At 45.8% G+C, this 25,308-nt stretch overlaps 1 protein-coding gene across 1 annotated transcript in view; it reads right to left on the bottom strand.

Moving 5' to 3' along the window:
- Positions 1-25,308, bottom strand: part of TH (tyrosine hydroxylase) — a 414,235-nt gene that overhangs the window by 150,500 nt on the left and 238,427 nt on the right. The window contains exon 6 of the mRNA XM_069623939.1: positions 6,231-6,281. Within this exon, the coding sequence (XP_069480040.1) occupies positions 6,231-6,281 (51 nt within the window). The remainder of the gene's footprint in view (positions 1-6,230; positions 6,282-25,308) is intronic.

Genomic DNA, 25,308 nt, shown 5'->3' with positions numbered 1-25,308 from the left:
GGAAGGGAAGCTGAGAAAGAGCACTGCCAGTAATGCCCCTGTTTTCTTTATGTATGTGTGATGCTTGTACTTCTGAAGCGTGTGCTGCACTGCAATTCATTTTTAAAGGGCCCCTTGCGCTGTTACTGTCCATGCTGCCTCTGTCCTGCATACGCAACGGATCTTTTCAATTTAGTTTGTTAACTTAGCCTTAAAAACATTTCTTTTCTAGGCTTTTGCACCTTTTCCGGTCTTCTAGTAGCGCCCAGATGCCTTAGGCCAGGTTTTTCTTGCGCTTAACAAATCTAAATACATTCATACATACATACATACATACATACATACATACATACATACATACATACATACTACTTGTTTCCTGGGGGTCCATGTAAAATGTAGTGCTGCTGCTCCTTTCGAAGTTGTTTTGCCTGTGAGAAAATGTTCATTGTAGCATAATATACGTGGGTGTATGTAAGCGCGCGCACACACGCCCACAAGCATTGTTAAAGTGTTTACTGCTGTTGCCTTTATTGTGCCGTTCTGTTTTTGAGAGGGAATCTTTCACTACTGGTGCCTTTCTGATACTAAGGGAAGCTTGCATATTCCAATATCCTGCATCATGTGTCTGAGCATTCATGTGGAATGACTACCCTGCTCTGCATGGGAGGGAAGCTTGCACTCCTGACGTTCGTGTTGTACATGTTTAGCATGTGACGGAAACTATCACAGCTGATGCCCCTGATGAACCTGTGCTGCATGTGAAGGAAGCTTGCAATGCAGAAGTTCACTACTGATGCTCACGCTGCACCTGTTCTGTATGTGAAGGAAGCTTGCACTCCTGATGTTCATTTTATAGTCTCGGCAGGATAGCTCAGCGGCAAGGTGCTCGCTTCGAAAGCAAGACGAGACAGAGCAACACAGGTTCCATCCCCAGGTCCGCGCTTAGAAACCTCTGGGGATTAAGCCCGTTATAAATAACCTATCAGATCATATCATACCTGTGCAGCATGAGAGGGAAACTATCACAGCGGACGTTTATGCCCAACCTGTTCTGCAAGTGAAAGAAGCTTGCAATGCAGACGTTCACTACTGATGCTCACGCTGCACCTGTTCTGCAGGTTAGGTAAGCTTGCACCCCTGATGTTCAAGATGAACCTGTTCTGCACATGAAGGACGCTTGCTATGCAGATGTTCGTGCTGACCTGTGCTGCATGTGAAGGAAGCTTGCTATGTAGATGTTCACTACTGATGCTCATGCTGCACCTGTTCTGCAGGTGAGGGAAGCTTGCACCCCTGATGTTTAAGATGAACCTGTTCTGCACATGAAGGACGCTTGCTATGAAGATGGTCATGTTGACCTGTGCTGCAAGTGAAAGAAGCTTGCTATGCAGATGTTCACTAATGATGCTCACGTTGTCCCTGTTCTGCATGTGAGGTAAGCTTGCTCTCCTGATGTTCAAATTATACCTGTGCAGCATGTGAGGGAAACTATCACTGCTTATGCCCATGCTGAACCTGTTCTACACATGAATGACGCTTTCTATGCAGATGTTCACTGTTAATGTCCATGCTGTACCTGTGCTGCATGTGAGGGGAATTATCACTACTGACAGATGTTCACGTTGCAACTGTTGTGCATGGAGGGAAGCTTGCACCCATGATGTTCATGCTGTACCTGTTGTGCATGGAGGGAAGCTTGCACCCATGATGTTCATTCTGTACTTGTTCTGCATGGGAGGGAAGCTTGCACCCCTGATGTTCATTTTGTACCTGTTCTGCATGGGAGGGAAGCTTGCACACCTGATGCTCATGCTGAACCTGCTATGCACGTGAAGGACGCTTGCTATGCAGATGTTCACTACAGATATTCATGTTGTACCTGTGCTGCAAGGGAGGGAAACTCGCACCCCAGATGCTCACACTGTATCTTTTCTGCAAGTGATGGAAGCTTGCACTCCTGATGTTTATTGTATACCTGTGCAGCATGTGAGGGATACTATCACTGCTTATGCCCATGCTGAACCTGTTATACACATGAAGGACACTTGCTATGCAGATGTTCACTGCTGATATTCATGCTGTACCTGTGCGGCAAGTGAGGGAAACTCACACCACAGATGCTCACACTGTATATGTTATGCATCTGAGGAAGGTTTTCACTGATGATGTTTATGCTGTATCTGGATTGCATGACAGTGCTGCTTGTATGACTGCTATTTGTGCTCTACCTATTCTGTGTGTAGGGGAAGCATTCACACCTGATATACGCTATGTACCTGTTCTGTGTGTGAGGGAAGCTCTCACCCCTGATATTCATGCTGTACCTGTTCTGCATGTGAGGGAGTCTTTCAATGCTGATGTTCATGCTGTGTCTGCACTGCGTGAGAGTGAATCCTGTATCGCTGTTGCTTGCACTCTTCCTGTCCTGTGTGTGAGGCAGGCTCTCACCCCTGATATACAAGCTGTACCTGCTCTGTGTGTGAGGAAAGCTCTCACACCTTATATTAATGCTGTACCTGTTCTGCAGGCGAGGGAAGCTCGCATACCTGATGTGCATGCTGTATCTGGGGTTTATAGTCATAATGTCGAAAAAAAAATGTCGACAGACAAAAATGTCGAAAAAAAAATGTCGAAAATAATAATGTCGACATCCTATACTTATAATGTAAAAAGTCATTTTTTCGGAAAAAAAATGTCGACATTTTTTTTTTGACATTATGACTATAAACCCTTAAAACTATCAACACCTCACCCAACACCCCCCTGCCACCCCCCCACACCCCCCCAACCACCCTTTCACCCCTCATACTCAACACATACCAATTATTTATTTATTTATTTATTCAATAAATAAATAACCTAAAAAAGGATCATTTACTATGGGGGGGTCCCCCCCCAACCCCCCTCACCCAACACCCCCCTGCCACCCCCCCACACCCCCCCAACCACCCTTTCACCCCTCATACTCAACACATACCAATTATTTATTTATTTATTTATTTATTTATTTATTCAATAATTAAATAAATAAAAATTGTATTTACTATGGGGGGGTCCCCCCCAACCCCCCCTCACCCAACACCCCCCTGCCACCCCCCCCCCACACCCCCCCAACCACCCCTCATACTCAACACATCATATATATATTTATTTATTTATTTATGCATACACTAAATTAAATTTCGAAAAAATATCGAAAAATGTCGACATTTTTGTTTGTCGACATTATTGTTTTTCGACATTAATTTGTCGACATTTTGACTGTCGACATTATTGATGTCGACATTATGACTGCACACCGTATCTGGATTGCATGAGATTGTCTCCTGTATCACTGCTGTTTGCGCTCTACCTATCATGTGTGTGGGAGAAGCTCTCACACCTGATATACACGCTGTACCTGTTCTGTAAGTGAGGGAAGCTCACACTCCTGATATTCATGCTGTACAGGTTCTGCGTGTGAGGGAAGCTCTCACCCCTGTTATGCATGCTGTGCCTGTTCTGTGTGTGAGGGAAGCTCTCCCACCTGACATTCATGCTGCATCTGGATTGCATGAGAGTGATTCCTGAATTGCTACTAATTGCGTGCTACCTGTTGTTTGTGTGAGGGAAGCTCTCACTCCTGATATTCATGCTGTTCGTTGTTCTGTGTGTGATGGAAGCTCTCACTCCTGATATTCATGCTGTACCTTTTCTGTGTGTGAGGGGAGCTCTCTCCCCATATATAGATGATGTACCTGTTCTGTGTGTGAGGAAAGCTCTCACTCCTGATATTCATGCTGTTCCTGTTCTGTGTGTGAGGGAAGCTTTCACCCCTGATATGCATGCTGTACCTGTTCTGTGTGTGAGGAAAGCTCTCACGCCTGATATTCATGCTGTTCCTGTTCTGTGTGTGAGGGAAGCTCAAAGCCCTGATATTCATGCTGTACCTTTTCTGTGTGTGTGGGGAGCTCTCTCCCCATATATAGATGATGTACCTGTTCTGTGTGTGAGGAAAGCTCTCACTCCTGATATACACGCTGTTCCTGTTCTGTGTGTGAGGGAAGCTTTCACCCCTGATATGCACACTGTACCTGTTCTGTGTGTGAGGGAGTCTCTCACCCCTGATATGCATGCTGTACCTGTTCTGTGTGTGAGGAAGGCCCTCAACCCTGATATGCTATACCTGTTCTGCATGAGAGGGAGGCTTTCACTGCGGATGTTCAAGCTGTATCTGGATTGTGTGAGAGTGATTCCTGTATCGCTGCTGCTTGCACTCTGCCTGTCCTGTTTGTGAGGGAAGCTCTCACCCCTGATATTCATGCTGTGCCTGTTCTGTGTGTGAGGGAAGCTCTCACCCCTGATATTCCTGTTGTACCTGTTCTGCATGTGAGGGTGGCTTTCACTGTTGATGCTCATGATGTACCTGTTTTATGTGTGAGGGACGCTCTCACGCCTGATATTCATGCTGTACCTGTTCTGTGTGTGAGGGAAGCTCACAGCCCTGATATTCATGCTGTACCTGTTCTGTGTGTGAGGGAAGCTATCACCCCTGATATTAATGATGTACCCACTCTGTGTGTGAGGGAAGCTCTAACCCCTGATATTCATGCTGTACCTGTTCTGTGTGTGAGGGAAACTCTGACCCCTGATATTCATGCTGTACCTGCTTTGTGTGTGTGCGAAGCTCTCACCTCTGATATTCATGATGTACCTGTTCTATGTGTGAGGGACGCTCTCACCCCTGATATTCATGCTGTACCTGTTCTGTGTGTGAGGGAAGCTCTCAGCCCTGATATTCATGCTGTACCTGTTCTGTGTGTGAGGGAAGCTATCACCCCTGATATTAATGATGTGCCCACTCTGTGTGTGAGGGAAGCTCTAACCCCTGATATTCATGCTGTACCTGTTCTGCATGTGAGGGAAGCTCTCACCCCTGATATTCATGGTGTACCCTTTCTGTTTGTGAGGGAAGCACTCACCCCTTATATTCATGATGTACCTGTTCTGTGTGTGAGGGACGTTCTCACCCCTGATATTCATGCTGTACCTGTTCTGTGTGTGAGGGAAGCTCTCGCCCCTGATATTCTATATTCTTGCTGTGTCTGTTCTGTTTGTGAAGGAAGCACTCACCCCTGATATTTATGATGTACCTGTTCTGTGTTTGTGGGAAGCACTCACCCCGTTATTCATGATGTACCTGTTCTGTCTGTGAGGGAAACTCTCACCCCTGATATTCATGATGTACTCGCTCTGTGTGTGATGGAAGCTCTAAACCCTGATATTCTTGCTGTACCTGTTCTGCATGTGAGGGAGGCTTTCACTGTTGATGCTCATGCTGTACCTGTTCTTTGTGTGAGGGAAGCTCTCACTCCTGATATGCACACTGTACCTGTTCTGTGTGTGAGGGAGTCTCTCACCCCTGATATGCATGCTGTACCTGTTCTGTGTGTGAGGGAGGCCCTCAACCCTGATATGCTGTACATGTTCTGCATGAGAGGGAGGCTTTCACTGCTGATGTTCATGCTGTATCTGGATTGTGTGAGAGTGATTCCTGTATCGCTGTTGCTTGCACTCTGCCTGTCCTGTTTGTGAGGGAAGCTCTCACCCCTGATATTCATGCTGTGCCTGTTCTGTGTGTGAGGGAAGCTCTCACCTCTGATATTCCTGTTGTACCCACTCTGTGTGTGAGGGAAGCTATCACCCCTGATATTCATGATGTACCCACTCTGTGTGTGAGGGAAGCTCTAACCCCTGATATTCATGCTGTACCTGTTCTGTGTGTGAGGGAAGCTCTCACCTCTGATATTCATGATGTACCTGCTCTGTGTGTGAGGGAAGCTCTCACCCCTGATATGCATGCTGTGCCTGCATGTGAGGGAGGCTTTCATTGTTGATGCTCATGCTGTACCCGTTCTGTGTGTGAGGGAAGCTCTCACCCCTGATATTCATGATGTACCTGCTCTGTGTGTGAGGGAAGCTCTCACCCCTGATATTCATGATGTACCTGCTCTGTGTGTGAGGGAAGCTCTCACCCCTGATATTCATGATGTACCTGCTCTGTGTGTGAGGGAAGCTCTCACCCCTGATATGCATGCTGTACCTGTTCTGCCTGTGAGGGAGGCTTTCAATGCTGATATTCATGCTGTATCTGGACAGCGTGAGAGTGATTCATGTATCGCTGCTGCTTGCACTCTATCTGACCTCTGTGTGAGGGAAGCCTGAGCTGCTGTTGCAATAGATTGAGGTTTTCCCACTTGCACACTCACCAAGTCGAGATTTCCTCTGCTGTGTACTCCACACGAGGGATGGGGTCTCCACTGTCAGGATAAGAAATGAGAGACCATGTTATTAGGGCCAGCCTTTGCACAGACAGCACCCTAGGTGAAATCATATTTGGTGCCCCAAGGTGATAAATACATTCTCAACACTGTACACTTTTATACGCAACACTTTAAAGCACGGAGACAAACAATGGTTTGTCTTCATTTGAATGGTCAACTTAAAGACCAAAAGCAAGAAACATCTATTACAAGGGGACCAAAACTGCAAAGATATTTACAATGAAAATACAGGTGAAATGCAATGGGCCTCATGACAAGTTTGCCGGTCCGGAAACAAGGGACAAGCAAACTACGTGCGTGCCTGCTGCGGCTGCTGCGCCCGACAGGTCTGACCCTGCTAGCGCAGCAGCCATGGTAGGCAAACCCTTCATGGAAGCGCAGGCACCGTTAGCAACGGTGCCAGCTCTACTGAGTCCCCACTCCCATAGAGACCTATGGGACTCTATGGGAATAGGGACTAACATTTTACCGGCACCTGACTTCCCGGGCAGCCGGACTTGTAATCTCCTCTGCAAAGTCAGGCGCTGCACCAGCAGGCTTACCGCCTGACTCGTAATGAGGCCCAATGTCTTTCATAAAATGCATTTTGGACTGGCATGAAAACAGCACTGATGACAGTATTTGTGCTCAGGGTTTAATGAACAAAGTGTGAATGTTACCTACTGCACACAAATCGTTTGTGACAGTGCATAACAATAGTGCGTATTTGTTTTGTGCCGTTTGTATAGGTTATCTGATTATTAAATAAAGTACACATCAGCAGCTAGATCCACTAGAAATGAACTGAGATATTGCACCCTGCTTGTAGGTAGCATCTACTATCTCACACAGTTCACCTGAAGTCAAAGTGCCTTATTATAAATTCCAGTTGAGTATTGCCAAATGGTTTCTACTGGATCCACCTGCTCAAAGATCGGTGTCCATACATCTTCTGAATTTCTATCAACGAATGTCTAGGGTTGATTGTTTTATTTTATATGGTGAATTACATCATTAAAACCCATATGTTCCAACTGGATTCAGTAGAAATCATGACTTCTATGTTAATTGGAAGTTTCGCTGGCATGAGCTACTCAAAGCTGTCACCATATCTGCCTTTGCTGTCTTAGGTTTTTATTCTTGAAGGTAGGATGTCTTGGTGAATATTCCCATGATTATTTGCACGTTGGATCCAGTACTGGCGCACAGGTTTTTGTTCATTTTCTGAACTGCCATGAAGAAAGTTTAGTGTCCATTTTTGTCAATCCCTATATGCTTTCCCACCCTCCATCTCCCTGCCCTTGAACCTGTAGACAGTAGCATGCAAGAATTACTCTTTCCAGTGCCAATCACCACCTTCTTCCCCTCTCCCCTCTCTACCTTTCTTAAGCAGATATACCCAGGATCACACAATTGTTTGACTTGGTGAAGGCAACATATCAACCGTCCATTGTTTTATCTGTCAGAGAACCATCACAGCGGAAATCTCCCCACCCACCAACAAACTGCAGTAGTCTATCTGACCTTTTTGGGAAAGCATTATGGCTCATAGAGCCAAAATATCAGAAGTTAACTAAGAAACATGTTAGGCAAAACAAGCATGGTTCACTTGTACAGGAAAAATGAGCACAATAAATAATAAACATCTGTAAAAAGCAGTGCAGTAAATTAGGTGGATTAAAACATTAGAAATTGAACTGTCGTATTCTTCTAAATGAAATGTCGATGTAAGTACAGAAACACACATTTAATTAAGATTTGAGAAGCTGATAAACTTAATTAAAGGGTACATAGTTCCATATTTCAATCAGGGTGATGAATTGCACCACATGAAGATATAAGAAAGCCTGCTCCCAGCTTCAATGCCAGCACATAGCTGTTGGCTTGATAGCTCTATTACATTTAATTGTGCCCTCCCACACTGTGAGAATACCAGGCAATATAGCCCAGCATATGGTTTAAGGTAATTAAGAAATCAACAGATGGATGGGAGAAGGAAAAGGGCCCGGGGCGTGAAGTCTGAGGGGAGGAGAAGGAAGGTGCCTGGAGCTGCAACTACTTTCTCCTCATCCCATTCATTTATTGATTTCCCCCCACACTTGACAGTTTGAATACTGGGTGTCATGTCAAAGGGGGTGGCAGCATCCAGCATAGAGGCTGTCAGGTGTGGGGGAAAAGCAAATGGATTGGGGAGATGGAAAGGAGTTGCAGCCCTAGGCACTCCTCTTCCCCTTGACTTAGCACCCGGAGCCTTCACTCAGGCCGACCCTGTCAAAGGCCGACCCTGCATGTTAGGAGGCATTTTGGCACGTTGGGGAAGGGGCATTTTGAACTTGTGTATTGGTGGCAGGGTAGAAGCCACTTGCCCTGAAGAGCAAAATTGAACATTTTCTCCAAAAGGGAGATCGATCTGAAAGGCCGGTAGGACTGAAACTAAATCAGTCATATTTAAGTTTTTGTCTCTCCCCAGTACTTTATTTTTGTAGTTGAATTATTTGCTTCGTATAAACCTTCAATACATATTTCAATTATCACACCTTCAATACTGACTATTATTATCATTATTATTATCATTATTTTATTATTATTATCATGGCATTGATTGAGCATGGACCTAGCTTCGAGAAGCAACTCAGCTCTTTACACAGGTATACAACAATACAGATACATAACAGAGTGCTTTTCAGAGGTAACAATAGAATAGATATACAGCAGGGGTAGGATACAGAGGGGAACAGAGGAGGGTTACAGCTGTACTGGGTGGCAGGGATGAGAGGGGCGGGTGCGTCTAACGAAGTGTTGGCCCAGACTTTGACGCAGAGAAAATCCTTGAAGAGATGGGTCTTGAGTTCTATTCTGAATTGATGGAGTTTAGGGGTGAGTCTGATGCTGGAGAGGAGGAGGTTCCATATTCTTTGGGCGTAGGCAGAGAAGGCTTGTTTTCTGGTCCTTTTCTTTTTGCAGTGGTGGATTTCAAGTCTGCACATGTCCTGCATCTGGTGGTGCCCTCTGCAATGCACGTGGGTGACTTGAGGGCGACTGCCTTATAGATGAGACATGAAGATGATGTGTGTGTGAAGTGCGAACCAGTGAAGGTTGATGAGGGCTGGGATGATGTGGCATGTCTGCGTAGACCCTTGATGAGGCATGCGGCCGCGTGTAGGACACTTCTTAGGGGCATAAGGGAGGACGACGGAAGGCCTTCGAGGAGTGCATTGCCCTCATCCGCGTGGGATAGGACCAGTGCTTGAACGGTGGATCTAAAGCTGTCCGGAGGGAGGAAGGGCTTGACTTTTTTGCAGGAGGGAGAGCTGATACCAATCTGTCTGAATTTTCTTAGCTATGTGTGTCTTGAAGGGGACTTGTTTGTCGATGTGAAACCTGAGGTACTTGGCCCAGGAGATGAGCTCAAGTGTGAAGCCCTCAGAGTTCATGGTTGATAGACAGGTCTGTATGTCTGGCTGTTCGGACCTGTTGGTGAAGAGTAGGAATTTGGTCTTGGAGGGGTTGAGCTTCAAGTATGCACTGGACATCCAAGACTGGATCAGCGAGAGGCAGGTTTTGAACCTGTGGATGTCCTTGATGGGGTCGATCTTGAGGTATATCTGATTATTGTCTGCGTATTGGTGGATGTGGATGTTGTGTGTGGCTAGAAGGGCTCCCAGCAGCTACATGAATAGATTGAAGATCACTGGGGAGAGGTTGGAACCCTGTGGGACTCCACAGGTAACAGGTAGCATTGGTGATCTAGAGAAGTCCATCTGAACAAACTGCTGGTGGTTGGCGAAGTAGGACTTGAACCTAGCGTAGGACAAGGTTGCTGGTCCCGATGCACAGATGTAGGGTGTCTGTAAGTGCCTGGTGGTCTACTGTGTTGAAAGCGGCCAAGAGGATGAGTTGAACCAGGAGGCAGGGGTGGCCGCCATCAAGGATGCTGAGGGCGTCGTCAGCCACCTGTATGGTTACTGTCTGTGTGCTGCATCTGGGTCTGAACTCGGATTGGTGGATTTGGATGAGATTCTTGGTGTTGATGTTTTCCTGCAGTTGTCTATCTACCATTTTCACGATGATCTTATCTAGGAAGATGGGTGATGGGGCCATACTAACCTAGGTTGTCGGGATCAACAGTGGGTTTCTTTAGTAAAGGGAGGATTTGTCCAGTTTCTAGGGTCGATGAGAAGGTGCCTTGAGTTAGGGAGCTGTTCATTCTCTCCAAGTAGGGAAGGAAAGCTCAGGAGGGTCTTGAGGATGGATGCTGGGAGGATGACGACTGTATACAATGTGGCTTTGAGGGCAGCCAGATTTTCTACCAGGGCCTCTGTCAAGAGTGTCTTAAATCTGGTCCAGTGTGTGGAGATTTCGCGAGGAGGGATGTGAGGTGGGTCTGTGGAAGCAGAGCTGGTATCTTGCTGATTTTGTCAGTGAAGAAGGTGCTGATGACAGTGGATTTTTCGATGGAGTGTGGTATGGTAGGGATGGGTAGCAGGTTGACGCAGTGCTTGGCCACTTTGAAGAGGGCTCTGCTTTTGTTGTTAGCTTCTGCTATGGTGTTCTGATAGTAGGAGGCCTTGGCTATGTTGATGAGTTGTAGGTGGGTTGCTCAGAGTTCCTTGAGTAGTGCTAGATCGGATGCGGGCCTGGAGCGGTGCCAGGTTTTCTTTTGTTTCCTGATGACTCTTTTTCTGATATTGAGTTATTGAAAGTAACAGGGTGCTGATGGTTCTCGGTTTGCAGATGCGTGTCAGTCGATGCATACTGAAAGGTTGGCATTGAGTGCTTCCAGTAGAGAGTTGCAGTTCGGTTTCGGGTAAGGTGGAGTTTGGCGAGGTCTTCCATGAGGGCTTCCACTGGTAAGTTCTTGAAGGACCTGAAGAGAAAGTCTTCAAGATCCAGATGCTTTTAATGTGTCTAGCAAACAACTAGAGTTTCAAGTTATATATTCTCCAATGCAAGGATCAAGGAAAAAAGAGGAAGAACAATGTCCTGGTCAATGGAAAATTAGACAAACTTATCAAATATTTTAATGGAAGGATCACTTGCTCCAAAGCAGAAGAAAGATGTGGGGACCAAAAAGACTGCCACAGCTGAAGGACTTTGGGGTCAGACACACAGATTTCCAACATTCACCAGTTATTCTTGAGAAAAGACTGTAATAGACTAGGAATGGCCGATTTAGAGGATGTATGTTCTCCCATAAAGTAGTGAGTAAATGGGTGAAGATGCTTTTTGAGTGCAAGCATTTACAAAATAATCTAATCTGCAAAACTAATGAAAAAAAGGGGAACTGGGACCTATTTCTCTTAAACAGACACAACAATGTCCAATCCGGATATACATGAATCAAAAATCACAGGAGACACCTCTCTAGAGTGGTAGGGAACCCCAGCAACACAATTACTGACATTTTCACACAATAAACAAATATTGTATTACATACTTATAGCACACCTTTTGGCTTACTGCATCCCTGCATATTTCCAATCTACACCCACCAGCGTAGGTAACCCACAAATGAACAATATTCACCAATACTGACACACCGCAAACCACCACTGATAGCAGGGATAGTTGGTGCTCCTTTTGCTTAAACGTAGAATGAATTGCAACTCACCTTGTTCGCCCTAAATAATACAGAATTGGGGTTGGCATGCTTGTGTGTATTCACCATTTTCCAGGTTTTAGGCAATATAGACCACAATGTATGTTCTTAAAGCTAATTTCAGTTGTTCCTACGTCTTGGGCTTTACATGATGACTTTGTAGTGTTATCTTCCTTCTTTTATGCTATGGAAACGTATTTTATAGTAATGTTGTACTGTTGTACAATTTGTTCTGACTTGTAAATGTATGTTATCATGGTATACTTTGTTATTTAAACTGAATTGAGTGAAAGTCTCGCCCAATGAGACCAGCAGTAGCCAACAGTCTGTGAAACTGGCGAACTTTGCACTATGCAACATTTCACAGTACATCTGCGAAATGCTTGAAGGTGGGGAAAAACAGACAGAAGCATTCACCTACCAGTTCTGAGTGTGCACTAGAGATGGCAAGGAGGACATCAGCAAGCGCTCTTCATGGGATGCACAGAAGCCTCTGACTGGAAGGGTAAGCCATTGGTGATGGAGATAAAAGTTCAACCTTTTCAGTGGGCACTCATGCAATGGCAGGCACTATATGCTAAGTGGAACACCCTTTCTGCATTCAAATATGCTGTTAATATTTGCACCCCACAATCTGGGGTCTGCCCATATGGCTAACCTGCCCGGTTGGTACTAACCACAAACAACAGACACTCGGTTATTTCTGACCTGCATCCATAAACACCAAAGGTTTCTGCATCTGCCGCCACCTAAATAACGCCCTCTGCCCTCCTTTTTAACAGAGCCATGTGCGGCGAGGCCAACATTACTGGCAGAAGGTCGCTATACAAAACCACTTTACATTGTATTACATTACACATAATAGCAAACATTTTTATCAGTGAATATAAATGAGGGTAGTATACTAATTGACCTTTTCACAATTGACCTCATGAGAATTGACCTCGGGAGCATTCACCTAATTTAGAAGGTCAACTAGAACATATATGCGGGGGGAAACCCTCTGAACCCCCACACCCAATCCAAATCCCCCCCACGCAACCACCCACCCAATCCCCTTATATTATTTATAATCCAAAACCAACCCAATACATATATAAAATAACTAAAATAATATAAAGGTCAATTGTGAAAAAGGTTAATTGGAAAAGGTCATTTTGGGTAATACCTAAATGAGCACTTCTGCCCCAAGTGTTATACAATGAACTTGCATTTATGTATTCATTTATGTCCTTATTGTTCACTTGTTAGGCGCCTATAGAGCAAGTAAATACTGCTTCAAAACGCCCACACGGCAAAGTGAGGGAACAGGGAGTGAAACACATAAAAAAACACAAAATTATTAAAAACCCTGGTGGAAAAAAAGGAGAAAGAATGAACCTACTGTGCCTTGTGAGTATTCAGAACGTGCGAGTGCAGCAAGGAAGAGGGCAGCGGGGGATGTGCTGGAGTGTCCGTGCTCGTGGGTGAGTCACAGAAAAGTGCATGGTAGAAGTGCATGGTGTGATGAGTGCTACACGGCCTGAAGCCATGATGGATAAAAGTGTGAGCCTTCAAGGCAGAGGGAGTGACAGTGCAAGTGTTGAGGGTCTACAGGAGCTGGGACGATAGGCTGTGGGAGGTCATGGGCCCGAGTATGCATGTGGGCCCAGGACACCAATGACAGCAACTGTGAAATTAGCAGGGGAGAGAAGAAGGGAAGGAGACGGTAAAGAGGAAAGTCTTGAGGAGCTTCCAGAATTTAACAAAGTCATTCTCAAGCCGCAGAGGGAGGGGGAGGCTGTTCAATAGGATGGAGCCAAATGAGGAGAGCAATCGACCACCTACCCTCTGTTTAGCAAAACGCTTTACACACAAAGAGTTTGTGCCAGAGAATCACAGAGGTCTAGAGGGAAAGTATTTAGTGAGATGAAGTTGAAGATAGTGGTCCCCGGGCCCCAGACAGCCTTGTGGATGAAGCAGAGAGATTTGAATTCAGTCCATGCAGCAACTGGGAGCCAATGAAGACAGTTTAGGGTAGGGGAGATGTGGTCCCTGCGCTTAATGCCAAGGATACGTCTTGCTGCCCTATTCTGGATTAGCTGAAGGGGTTGCAGAGTGAATGAAGGTAGATTCAGGAGGAGGCTATTGCATTAGTTAAACCTAGAGAGAACCAGGGCTCAGGTTACATTGAGACTCTGGGGGAAAGGGAGAAAAGGGAGAATTCCTTTGAGAAGGAAGAGCTGAAAGTGGGACTTCTTGGCAATGTCCTGAGTGTGAGGGAGGAAGGAGAGAGAGGAGTCAAAGATGACTCCAAGGTTTATGGCTTCAGAGGAAGGAGCAGGGGAGGAGCCCATGGAGGAAGGCCAAACCGAGGGGAAGAAGGAGGGAGCAGGGGTCCCAATGGGACAGATCTCAGTTTTACAGGCATTCAGGCAGACATCATTGGAGGTGCACCAGGACTGGATGGCACATAGCCAGTCAGGGATGATGGAAGGTGCAAGAGGGTCAGCAGGAAGTTTGAAAAAGGGGTTGTGTGTCATCAGCATAACACTGGAAGTTGGGGCAAAAAGAGATGAGGCGTGCAAGCTGAGCAAGGTAGATTTTAAAGAGCCCAGGGGAGAGGATAGAGCCCTGGGGGACACCAGAGGTGAAGAAGGAAGTAGGAGAGGAGAAGGAGCCCAGGATGACTTGGGACAAGCAGTCAGTTATTAAGGATGTCAGCCAGTCCAGTGTCCGATCTGAGACACCAAGGACATCATGGAGTCTTTGTATGAGGATGGAGTGGCTGACTGTGTCAAAGGCAGAGGAGAGATTGAGTAGGATGAGTACAGCTGGGGAGTTGGAGTCAAGCGATGCAAGCAGTTCCTCACAGTTGTTCATAAGAGCAGTCTCCATGCCTCTGGATGCTCGAAATCCAGATTGATGGTCATAAAGACCACCAACAAGTTTGGTGTGCAAATTGAGTTGGGGCAAGGCCAGCTTCTCCAGAAGTTTCCCCAGGAAGGAGTGATGGAAATAGGGTGATAGTTTGCTGAACAGGTAGGGTCTGCTAAAGGTCTTTTCAGGAGGGGGTGCACAAGGGAATGCTTGGGGAGGAGGGGAAAGATCAAGTGGCAGAAGAATGATTACAGATTTCAGCAAGTGCAGGGGCAAGAGAGCCAGTGGTGTCCTTAATGTTCTGGATGAGCAAGGGGAAACCTGTTTAGAAGAGACCTTCATGGAGCGGGCAACTCTGGTAACTTCTTCAGGTGTGACAGGGGATACGGACGAGAGGGGAGAGGGAGGAGGGGCCAAGGGAGGTGAGGGGGGTGTGGGATGGGCTGGGAGGGTGAGTAGCAAGGGTGTCCAGGATGTCCTCAGTTTATGTGGATAAGTGAGTGGTCAGTACATTGCAGAGAGCCTGGGAGAAGGAAGGGGATGAGGAGACTGTGCAAAGGTTCAGTCGTGTTGTGCACTGGAAATCAGTGCCTGTATGTGGGCTCCTTTCTTGGCATGGATGGAGAGTCTGTATTGCCTTTGGAGCAGGCAGCAGGCCAGTTTGTCAGAGGATGAGCCTGAGTTTTGCCACTTACGTTTGGCCGCTCTGCACTTAAGTTTCAGGGCCGCAAGTTCAGAGTCATACCACATGTTACGCTTAGAGGAAGGTTTCAGGTGGATCCTCATGACTGGGGCAAGAATGTCTAGAGTATTGGTAATGGACAAGTGGTGGTTGCTGAGAGAAGACTCGTGGTAGAGTCAGAGGTAGGGGGCAAGATGGAATGAAAGTGGAAATAAAGGCATCAGCTGACACTCATTTCATCGGGTGGATGTTAGTGAATGAAGTTGGCAGGCTTGTCAGGGGTGCGGTCAGAAGGCCAAAGGGACCCAGGTGGGAGGAGAGGAAAGAATGGTCTGACCATTAGAGAGAGGTGACAAGTGGGGAGGAGCGAGAGAGGTCAGAGTGAATGAGGGTATCAAGAGTGTGTCCAGCCGAGTGGGTTAGACCAGAAAGGAGAATGGAGAGGGATAGTGAGGTGCAGAGGTCAATAAAAAAGAGTAGATGCTGCGACAGGGGTGTCCAATTGGATGTTGAAATCCCCCATGAGGTGCCGATTGGAGGTGGATGAAAGTAAGGAAGAACAGAAATCAGCCCATTCAGAGAGGAACTCGGTGGTAGCACCTGTAGGATGGTAAATGGTGGCAATGTTCAGGGTGGAGGAGGGCGAGATGACCAACTTGTATACCATACTCTCAAAGGAAGAGTAGAGCTGGGTGGGAAAGATGGAGGAAGGAACTCACTCAGGGAATATTAAGGCAACCCCACTGCCAGCGCAGTGATGTCAAAGCTTGGAAATGATTTTGAAGCCATCAGGGAGGAGGGAGTTAAAAGCAATTACTGGGCTGGCACTGAACCATGTGTTGGTAAGAGTGAGGATGTTGAGGTCAATGTCTTCAAGAAGGAGGCAGATGCCAGCGGAGTGTTTGTTGGCTGAGCGGGTGTTAAGAATCGCCAGGTGAAAGAGGTCTCTGCCTTTGAAAGTTTTCAGTGGAGGTGTACAAGGGTGTGGTGAAGTAGTAGGAAGGGGAGGGGTAGAGAGAGTAGTGGGAGGAGAGGCAGGAGAAGGAAGGAAGTTAATGAGAGATGGCAGGATCTGGTCAAAGACAAGGAGGTTGGGTTGAGGAACCTGAACCAAGATAGTGCCGGTGTGGTAGACATTAATGAAGCAACATGAAGATGAGAAGCCGCCAAGAGGAATTCCCACTTGGAACCACTGTTAATGGGAGAGGATGAGGAAGGAGAGAGAGTAGAGATTATATGAGGGGTCCATAGATCTGGCGAAGGGACAGAGAAGAGGATATTACCAAAGTCCTCTCTGGAAGAAGCGCTGACATAGGTGTCTGCGATGGGAAGGCCAAGGTTTGCACTCAAGATGTCTTTTTTGTTTTTTCCCTTCCAGACTTCATGAGAGAGGGGGGATAGGTGGCAGTGAAGCAGTTACAGAAGATGGGTGAGATGGTGTGATTCATAGGGGTGGAAGAGATTGGTAGAGGAATGAGGAAGAGTGGCTGCACTGCACAGTTCTATCTAACTCACCAGGTGACCTAGGAGACACAAAGGCAAAATGCAGTCGAAAAGGAAAGGGACATTTAAAAAATAGGGGCTCAAATGCAAAGCAAAGAGGTGCAGGGATGATAAAGGAACACACACAGCTAAATGCGACTTTAAAACAATAGGGAGGCGCACAGATGAAAAAGGCACACACACAGCTAAATTCGACTTTCAGAAATAGAGACTTAAATGCAAAGCAAAGAGGTGTACAGATGAAAAAGGCACACACCCAGTTAAATCCGACTTGTAGGACATGACTAGTATGGTGTGACTTTCAGAATGAGCCTCCAGTAAGTAGGGTTTTGGTCAGGGCTTTGGTGGGCCTTAGTCATATCTGGAGTAATCCTGCACCAAGTGGGAATCATTGGCTTCACAATAGACTCTCACTCTCCTTTGGTAGCGGGTCAAGGCATTGTACCTCTCTAGCAAACGTCGGTGGCACAGTTATGGACTGGAAAGGACAGGATTAGCAAACGTCTCCTAAAATAGCATAGTTTGCTCTCCTCAAGGGACAGGCTTCCTGCCTTGCAGCAGTTTCAGGGGCAGCAGCGGTTTTCCTAGCAGCTCTGCAAGGGAAGCTCCCTGTGATCCCATGGCCACCGTTCCGCCTCATCCATCACCTGAGGCGGGAGGATTGGCAGGGAGCGTGCAACCATTAATTTCCCTGACTTTTCAAGGGTACAGCCACTGCTCTGTTCAAGCAATTAATCAACTCTTTCCTTACAGAGTAAGCAGACCCGGAGAAGGGGCGATTTCCAATCCTGAGGGAGCCTACCCTGCTGTTACCAGGTCTCTCTGACTGATGTTCTGTGGGGGTGGGGCTGTTACTGAGGTTGAAAGAGTAAGCGATCCCGCCGATACCCCGGGGATGTCAATGCCAGCCGCCACATGATCTTGACTCAGGCCAACAGAAAGATACAAGGCCTACTTTATCAAGAGGGGTCAGGGTTCACACTGGAGCTATATACGAGATACAACAGGTTTACAAGAACACCTGGGCCCAAGCTCTGTATAAGGCATCTGGACAGACCGACTACACAATGTCTCATAGATGCACTTGCAATCGATAGATAAGGTCTTAGCAAGTCATTATAAAAACCCAACCTTTTGGTCACAGAAGAACCTCAAACAGAGTATACCTTAGAAAATCTATGGATGTTAAAATACATCAGAATAGAAAATGTATTACAGGTCTTCAAATAACAGCAGACTTTCAAAGTTTGGGAGTATCTCACTCAAGTAATAGCGGTATACGAATTAATTCACTGGGAAACTCTGGCAATGATAATCCAATGCCAAGTCTCATTGCGGGCTGGAGACTGGGATTGCTCATGGCAGTACACGTTGAAAGGTGGGTACTCATTCAATGTGCCGGCACTACAGGTCTTCGAATAACAGTAGACTTTCAAAGTTTGGGAGTATCTCACTCAAGTAATAGCGGTATACGAATTAATTCACTGAGAAACTCTGGCAATGATAATCCAATGCCAAGTCTCATTGCGGGCTGGAGACTGGGATTGCTCATGGCAGTACACGATGAAAGGTGGGTACTCATTCAATGTGCCGGCACTACAGGTCTTCGAATAACAGTAGACTTTCAAAGTTTGGGAGTATCTCACTCAAGTAATAGCGGTATACGAATTAATTCACTGGGAAACTCTGGCAATGATAATCCAATGCCAAGTCTCATTGCGGGCTGGAGACTGGGATTGCTCATGGCAGTACACGTTGAAAGGTGGGTACTCATTCAATGTGCCGGCACTACAGGTCTTCGAATAACAGTAGACTTTCAAAGTTTGGGAGTATCTCACTCAAGTAATAGCGGTATACGAATTAATTCACTGGGAAACTCTGGCAATGATAATCCAATGCCAAGTCTCATTGCGGGCTGGAGACTGGGATTGCTCATGGCAGTACACGTTGAATGGTGGGTACTCATTCAATGTGCCGGAATGGCATTGTTTTGAGGCGGGGCAAGCTTTTAATCCAATGGCTAATGGCATAGACATTAGGACAGACCTATGAAAGCAAGCCATGCACTCCATGCGCTCTCAGGACTTTGCATTAGCAGTTAATCACCTTCTCACAATTCCACTATCCTGCGACAAAGCGGCGCTGCTTGGGAACCTCCTGAGGCACTTCCTGTAACAGCAGTCAACCTCTTATGGCGTGCCTCTGGGTTCATTTGAAGGCTTCACTGACAGGTTTTGTGACATCGGTTTTGGGTAAATTCTCAGAAATGTATGAATTCCTTCAGGACAAGGTTAGGAGAAGGGAATCATATCTTTTCGTAGTTAATTCCCATTGAGGCTGGGCTTGGCCTGTGTGGGCTGGAGCTTGAATGAACTCACTGAAGGTGTGGATCCACTGGGTGTCCTGGCCTTTCTGTTCCACTCTGTTATCCAGGACTTCCTGAACTTCTAAAGGCTATTTGTCTGTACTGCACTTGCAGCATTTTGCTCTTCCCTCCTCGTCTATTTACCATGCTGACTCTGCAGCTCTGCACTTGTTTTCTGTGCTGCAGCTGCATCACGTTGCTGGTTTTTCGTGCTGCATCTGCATACCTTTACTTGTTTTCCATGCTGACTGCAGCTCCTCACTTGTTTCCCCTGCTGCATCACTTTGCTTGTTTTCCATGCCAACTATGCAGCTCCTCACTTGTTTTCTGTGCTGCATCTGCCTCACTTTGCTTGTTATCCATGCAACATTTGCCTTACCTTGCTTGTTTTCAGTGCTGCACTGGAAAGTGCCTTGCCTTTAGACATCTTGCCATTCATTCTTTCCTTGTTCCTGGCAGACTACATTCCCTACACAGGAGCTCTCTCGTGAGTTGTGTTGCTGGACTGCGGCTTCTAGTTATTTGTTTTGTGGACAGAAACTCCACTGTGTCTTGAGATCCATCCAGTGACCTTGTCCACATATTCACTGTGTCACTGCTGTGCCCCTCAATTCATTGTTCCTCCTGTGACTCTCTGAGCCCTCAGCTCACAGCAGCTTCCTCCAGTGTCTATCTGTGCAGGAGACTCACTGATTCCTCTACTGACTCCCTGCATCCTGAGCTCACTGTTTCCACAAGCAAGCCCCTGCCCCTGCTCCATGAAGTCACTGCTTTCTTCAGTCACTCTGTTTTTAACTTACTGTCTCCTAGAGTAACTTGCTGTGTCCACATCGCACTGCGTACACGCCTATTTCTGCTGGAGTATTTAATCTGCACCTGATCTGCATTTGAAAACTGAATCTCACCATTAAGGCCTGTGTTATTGCTGACATTACCCCGCCCCATTTTACCGAACCCTCTCAGAACGACCATTGGTTGAAATGGATAATATTAAAAATACCATTAAGAACTGTAATGCCATAGCCTTCCACCTGAACTAACCTCTTAATGGATATAAAAAGATGAAAAAGTACTGCCTCGACAACAGCTCGGACACACCTTATGGTGACTGGTTGTAGGGCCATAATAACAAAGAATGGTGCGCTGACATTTTCATTGTATCACCTACATCTCTGGCAGATGACCTTTGCATCTTTTTCAGTTAATTTCTTCGACCCTTATAGGTGCAGGACTGCACTGTGATGCAATTACCCAGCTACACAAAATCAGATAAACAGTCCATAAACGCATACAATAAACTATTATGCTCCAGGGTAAAATTCCGACCTTGCACTTCACTTGGCGACCAACTATCTGAAATGATCAAATGACTCAAGGACAGAAAGAACCTCCAACTAACCCTTAAACCTTAATGCACCTTAACACCAACCAACTCAGGAAATCAACCAATGCCAGCAACTAGGAATCCCCCAGAACCCAGCATCAAGAAGCAATGCAGATAACCTCGGGAACAATGCAAAGACTCCAACACCACCAAAATTACAGGGTAGCCATACCTACGGTGCCAGACCGTACTCTGGCTATCAGTTAAAATCCTGGCAAAAACTTACTATCTCCTCAACCATGAAGCCATAACCCACATCTCTAAAAACCTGTGCAGTTCACAGTAGATCATCTAACAAAATGCAAACAATGCCTGCCAATGTAAAGAGGAATTCAATAGGCACTTAGAACTAATAAAAGAGAAGGAGGAATAGCCCTCAGCTACATAGAGAGACTAAGGATATCCCAGGCGAACACAATTCCCACTCGAATTTTTTTAAATGTAGTCTATAATGTCTACATGAACAATATCATCTCTATGACAGATACTATGGTCTACCACCTTTCAGGCTCCAACCTCCCCTTTCCCTACAAATGGTCAGAATCTATGGCTAGTATACATGCAATTGCAAATAAAATCCTGGTAATTGAGATGTTCGCATCCGGGGAAGGGTGCTCAGCCAATCAGGTGGCTGGAACGGTGGGTGAGAATACACAGTCTATACCCGCTGTTCCCAGCCACCCAAGACCCTTCCCTGTGTGGCACCATCTTTTTTTTATGTGGGGAGGGAACTCCCCATCCCGCAAAACAAAACAAACCCCTTCCACACCCCCTCCCCACTCAGCTGTTGGACTGGAGCTTTGTGCTCTGGTGCAGGTGCTCCTCCTGCTTCCGGCTGCCACCATAGACATGGAAAAGGGACTTTGTGCCTTTTGCGATGACGGTGGTATTCGCAGCCCTCGCTTTTTTTCTCTGGCGATTGGTGTCACGCAATAAGTGAAGCAAATCTCAGGAGAATTTTTATTTTTACTATTTTCACCCTAGATAAACCCTGGGGTGCAAATAGCAATCACACCCCAGAAGGGGTACGTAAAGGCCGGTAACGGCCTGCAGGCCCCACAGAGGCCCTCTCTTCAATCAGCCCTGCCTAGGCTCGGGCTGATAGGCCGGTACCGGCCATGTATGCCCCCCCCCCGCTGGGTGTAATTGCTGCATTATCCTATGGCTTAAAGAACCAGAGAATCAAAATTCAAAACAATTCACTCAAACCATGGATACTCTGTCTGTCAAACCTTTGAGTAACAAGCCTACACACAAAGATCGCCATGCCCTGGACATCATACACTCATTTCAGCGACACCTCAAAATTAAACCATACATGGGGAACTGTCATAGTTTGATCACCACCGCCTACTAAATAAATGGGGGATCCATAACCATTATGCAACTAAAAGGACAACCTAAAACACTGAGTCCTGATTAGACACACTAAAAAAGTCAACAAACAAAATTTGAATGACAATTTCACACTACCCAAGAAGGCATTAATACAGAGAACAATCTCTTCATTGTCGGAGGTGGACTGGCCTATAGGGAACTCTGGAGATTTCCCGGTGGGCCTCTGCACCCTGGGCCTCTTTTGTGTGGCATTTCCACATTTTCGCATAGGAAAAGCATTGGGCTTGCTGAAAATGTGTCATATAGGGCCACTTTGAACATTATTTCCAGGGCCTCTTTTAGTTCCCAGTCCACCCCTGTTCATTGTACTAGAATAACTGAAGGTACAATTCAGCGTGTCACTGTAGATCAGTATGCCAAATAAACTGTCCTCTCCTAAAAGGGCATGCCACAGTCTCAGACACTCATAGAAGAAATCAACGTCACCTAGTTGCCCACTGCCGTGCAAAATGCACAGTAAGGGCTACCATAGGACCATGCAAGAAGTAACACATACATTATCAAAACAAAGGAGTTTTCACATTTTACAAAGAAATCCCACTCACTACAAACTAGTAATCAACCCAAACTCTTGGGCGAACTAGGCAATTCTTTTACTAGGGCCTCTTGAGATTAAACTACCAAAATTCAAACCTGCATTGATCACCAGAAGTGATCAGATAGAGCGGCCATCATAAACAAAGCCCTTCCATCTAGGCTTCTGGATTTCTACTGCATCACAACCAAAAAGCTCATTAATATCAATAAAAAACTAAACACCTGCACTGAACAATCTGACCACTACCCAGCCACACTGATCAAGGAAAACCACTGACCGAATAGTGTAACACATCACGAGCATCAGGCAGAATTTTGACATCCCTAAAGACCGTCACCATAGCACAGCTCCTAAAAAAGCTGAGTGTTGACCTGGATACCCCAAAATTACAAAACCAAAGTTAACATTCCTTTTATTGCTAGAATCCTGCAATAAATTACTAGCACCAGGTTTTTGGTGAAACAGGAGTAAGAAAACACGTCCCTGTTCATTAAGAGAGTATATTCTAAACACGTTTGACAACAATACACTCTACAGTCCCATTACTCTTTCATCTGTCAGCTGCCTACCTTAAAGTCAATCATTAGACACTAATACAACGATTAAAAGCACAGCTAGAAATAGATAGTATTGCTGTGAGTGTTTCAGCACTCCTCAGTTAACCTTACAATCACACCTTGACAGTTAAAATAGAACACTTGCATATTTAATGTTCCCCTTAATTTGTGGTTATCACCAAAACTCCATTTTATCCCATTCGCTATTTGTTATTAGAGGCAACCGCTAGCAGACATTATCAAACTCTTTTCAAAATATTTCCTATTATACATGGATGATTCTTAGATACTATTGCACTTGGAACCCCATAACAACAATCAAGATAGATAATGATCTCTGCCTTAACTCCTCTATGACAGAGATGATCTTTGGGATCCCAACTCCTGCAACACTACCAATCCTATGCCTCTCTTATTGCTATGGCACATATCCCACCAGACCCAAGAACCTGGGCACCATTTCAACACCAAGATTTCATTAGAATTACAAACAGACTCCACAGCATCAGTAGTCAAATCTTGGGGCCCACACTCACACGCCTATTATCACCAACTTTGTGAAAGCACCCTTTAATACTAACCTAGTACCAACAAAAATTAAAGAAGCCTGGGTCACACCCCTCTTGAAAAAATCTACTTTAGACCCTACTGTGCCCACCAATTACAGGCCAATAGCAACCGTCCCATGTTCTACTTAAAATACTGGATAAACTAGCATATAACCAAGTTCAAGCTCACCTCGAACAAAACCATCTCCTTGGCACGAGGCAATCTGGCTTCCGCCCCAACCATAGTACAGAAACTGCACTCCTGGACTTAAAAATCCAGATGGATGCCATCAGAGACTCGGGGAAACTTTGCATCCTCCTCCTACTCGATCTCTCCACAGCGTTCGACCTAGTAGACCACAACAAACTGTGCTCCACACTAGCCAAAGACTTCAATTTCTCCACCGAAGCTACTTCCTGGATCAAATCCTTTCTTGCTGAGTGAACTTCCAGGGTCTCCCTAGGTAAAGAAGCTGCCAACCCTATCACAGTGCCCATAGGGGTCCCCCAAGGCTCCTGTCTCTCACCAACACTATACAATGCATATACTAAACTCCTGTTCTCAGCCTTAGACGATATGGGTGTCATCTACACTAATTATGCAGATGACACCCAGATCCTCATCCCACTATTGGGACATTACACTCAAGACACCTACACCATTAACAAAATATATGCCATAATCCAAAACTAGATGGCACTAAATAGTCTCTGTCTCAATGACGAGAAGACTGAGGTTCTCATTGTGGGCTCCCAGTCTAAAATAGCAGCGTTACATGCTGAATACTCATCCATCAATATTGATGGCACCAAGATACCGGTGCTCAAATAAGTAAAAACACTAGGTGTCTACCTAGCGCCAATCTCACCATGACTAAGCACATTAATGCCCTCTCTTCTTCCGCATCCCACGCCGCCAAACTTATTGCCGTCAGTCGCCAATTCTTGACCCCCACCAACTGCATCACGCTGGTAAGAGCGTTAATTCTATCCAGACTTGACTACTGCAATGTACTCTTTCTGGGCACTAACCTAAATAAACTCCAGCTCATTCAAAATAAAGCCCTTCGAAGGGACTGCCACTGGCTCCCCATCAAAGCCAGAGTCACTTTCAAAACCCTGTGCCCCCATTTACCTCAACCACGCCATCACCAGAAAAGCATCAAAGACACCCCTTAGATCCAACAGCCAATTACTCCTATCAATCCCTCGCTACAAGACTACCAAGGCAGGAGATAGCAGCTTCCAATACCTAGCCCCCACACATTGGAACAATCTTCCCCTCCTCATTCAAAATGAGGAAACATTCTCAGGATTTAAGGAATCCCTGAAAACGTGGCTATTTAACTAAGTCTAACACTCCATTCCATGCCTCAGGGAAAATGTCTGTATCCATCTTTCACTGACACTCTGTACATAGATTTATCATGTATGTTTTGTCTTTATATATATGTATTGTGCCCGATTGGCACCTCTTAACAACTGTTTTAACCAAGCTGTCTGTAACCTCGCTGTGATATCCAAGGGTCTGGGCATGTAATAAATGCAATAAAATAAACAAAATAGCCCATCAATTGCACTTTCATCTCCA

This window comes from Ambystoma mexicanum, chromosome 11 (genome assembly GCF_040938575.1).
Source record: "Ambystoma mexicanum isolate Mex_15411 chromosome 11, UKY_AmexF1_1, whole genome shotgun sequence".
NCBI lineage: Eukaryota > Metazoa > Chordata > Amphibia > Caudata > Ambystomatidae > Ambystoma > Ambystoma mexicanum.
Note: the sequence above shows the minus strand (reverse complement) of the source record. Positions and strands in the feature narration are given on the sequence as shown.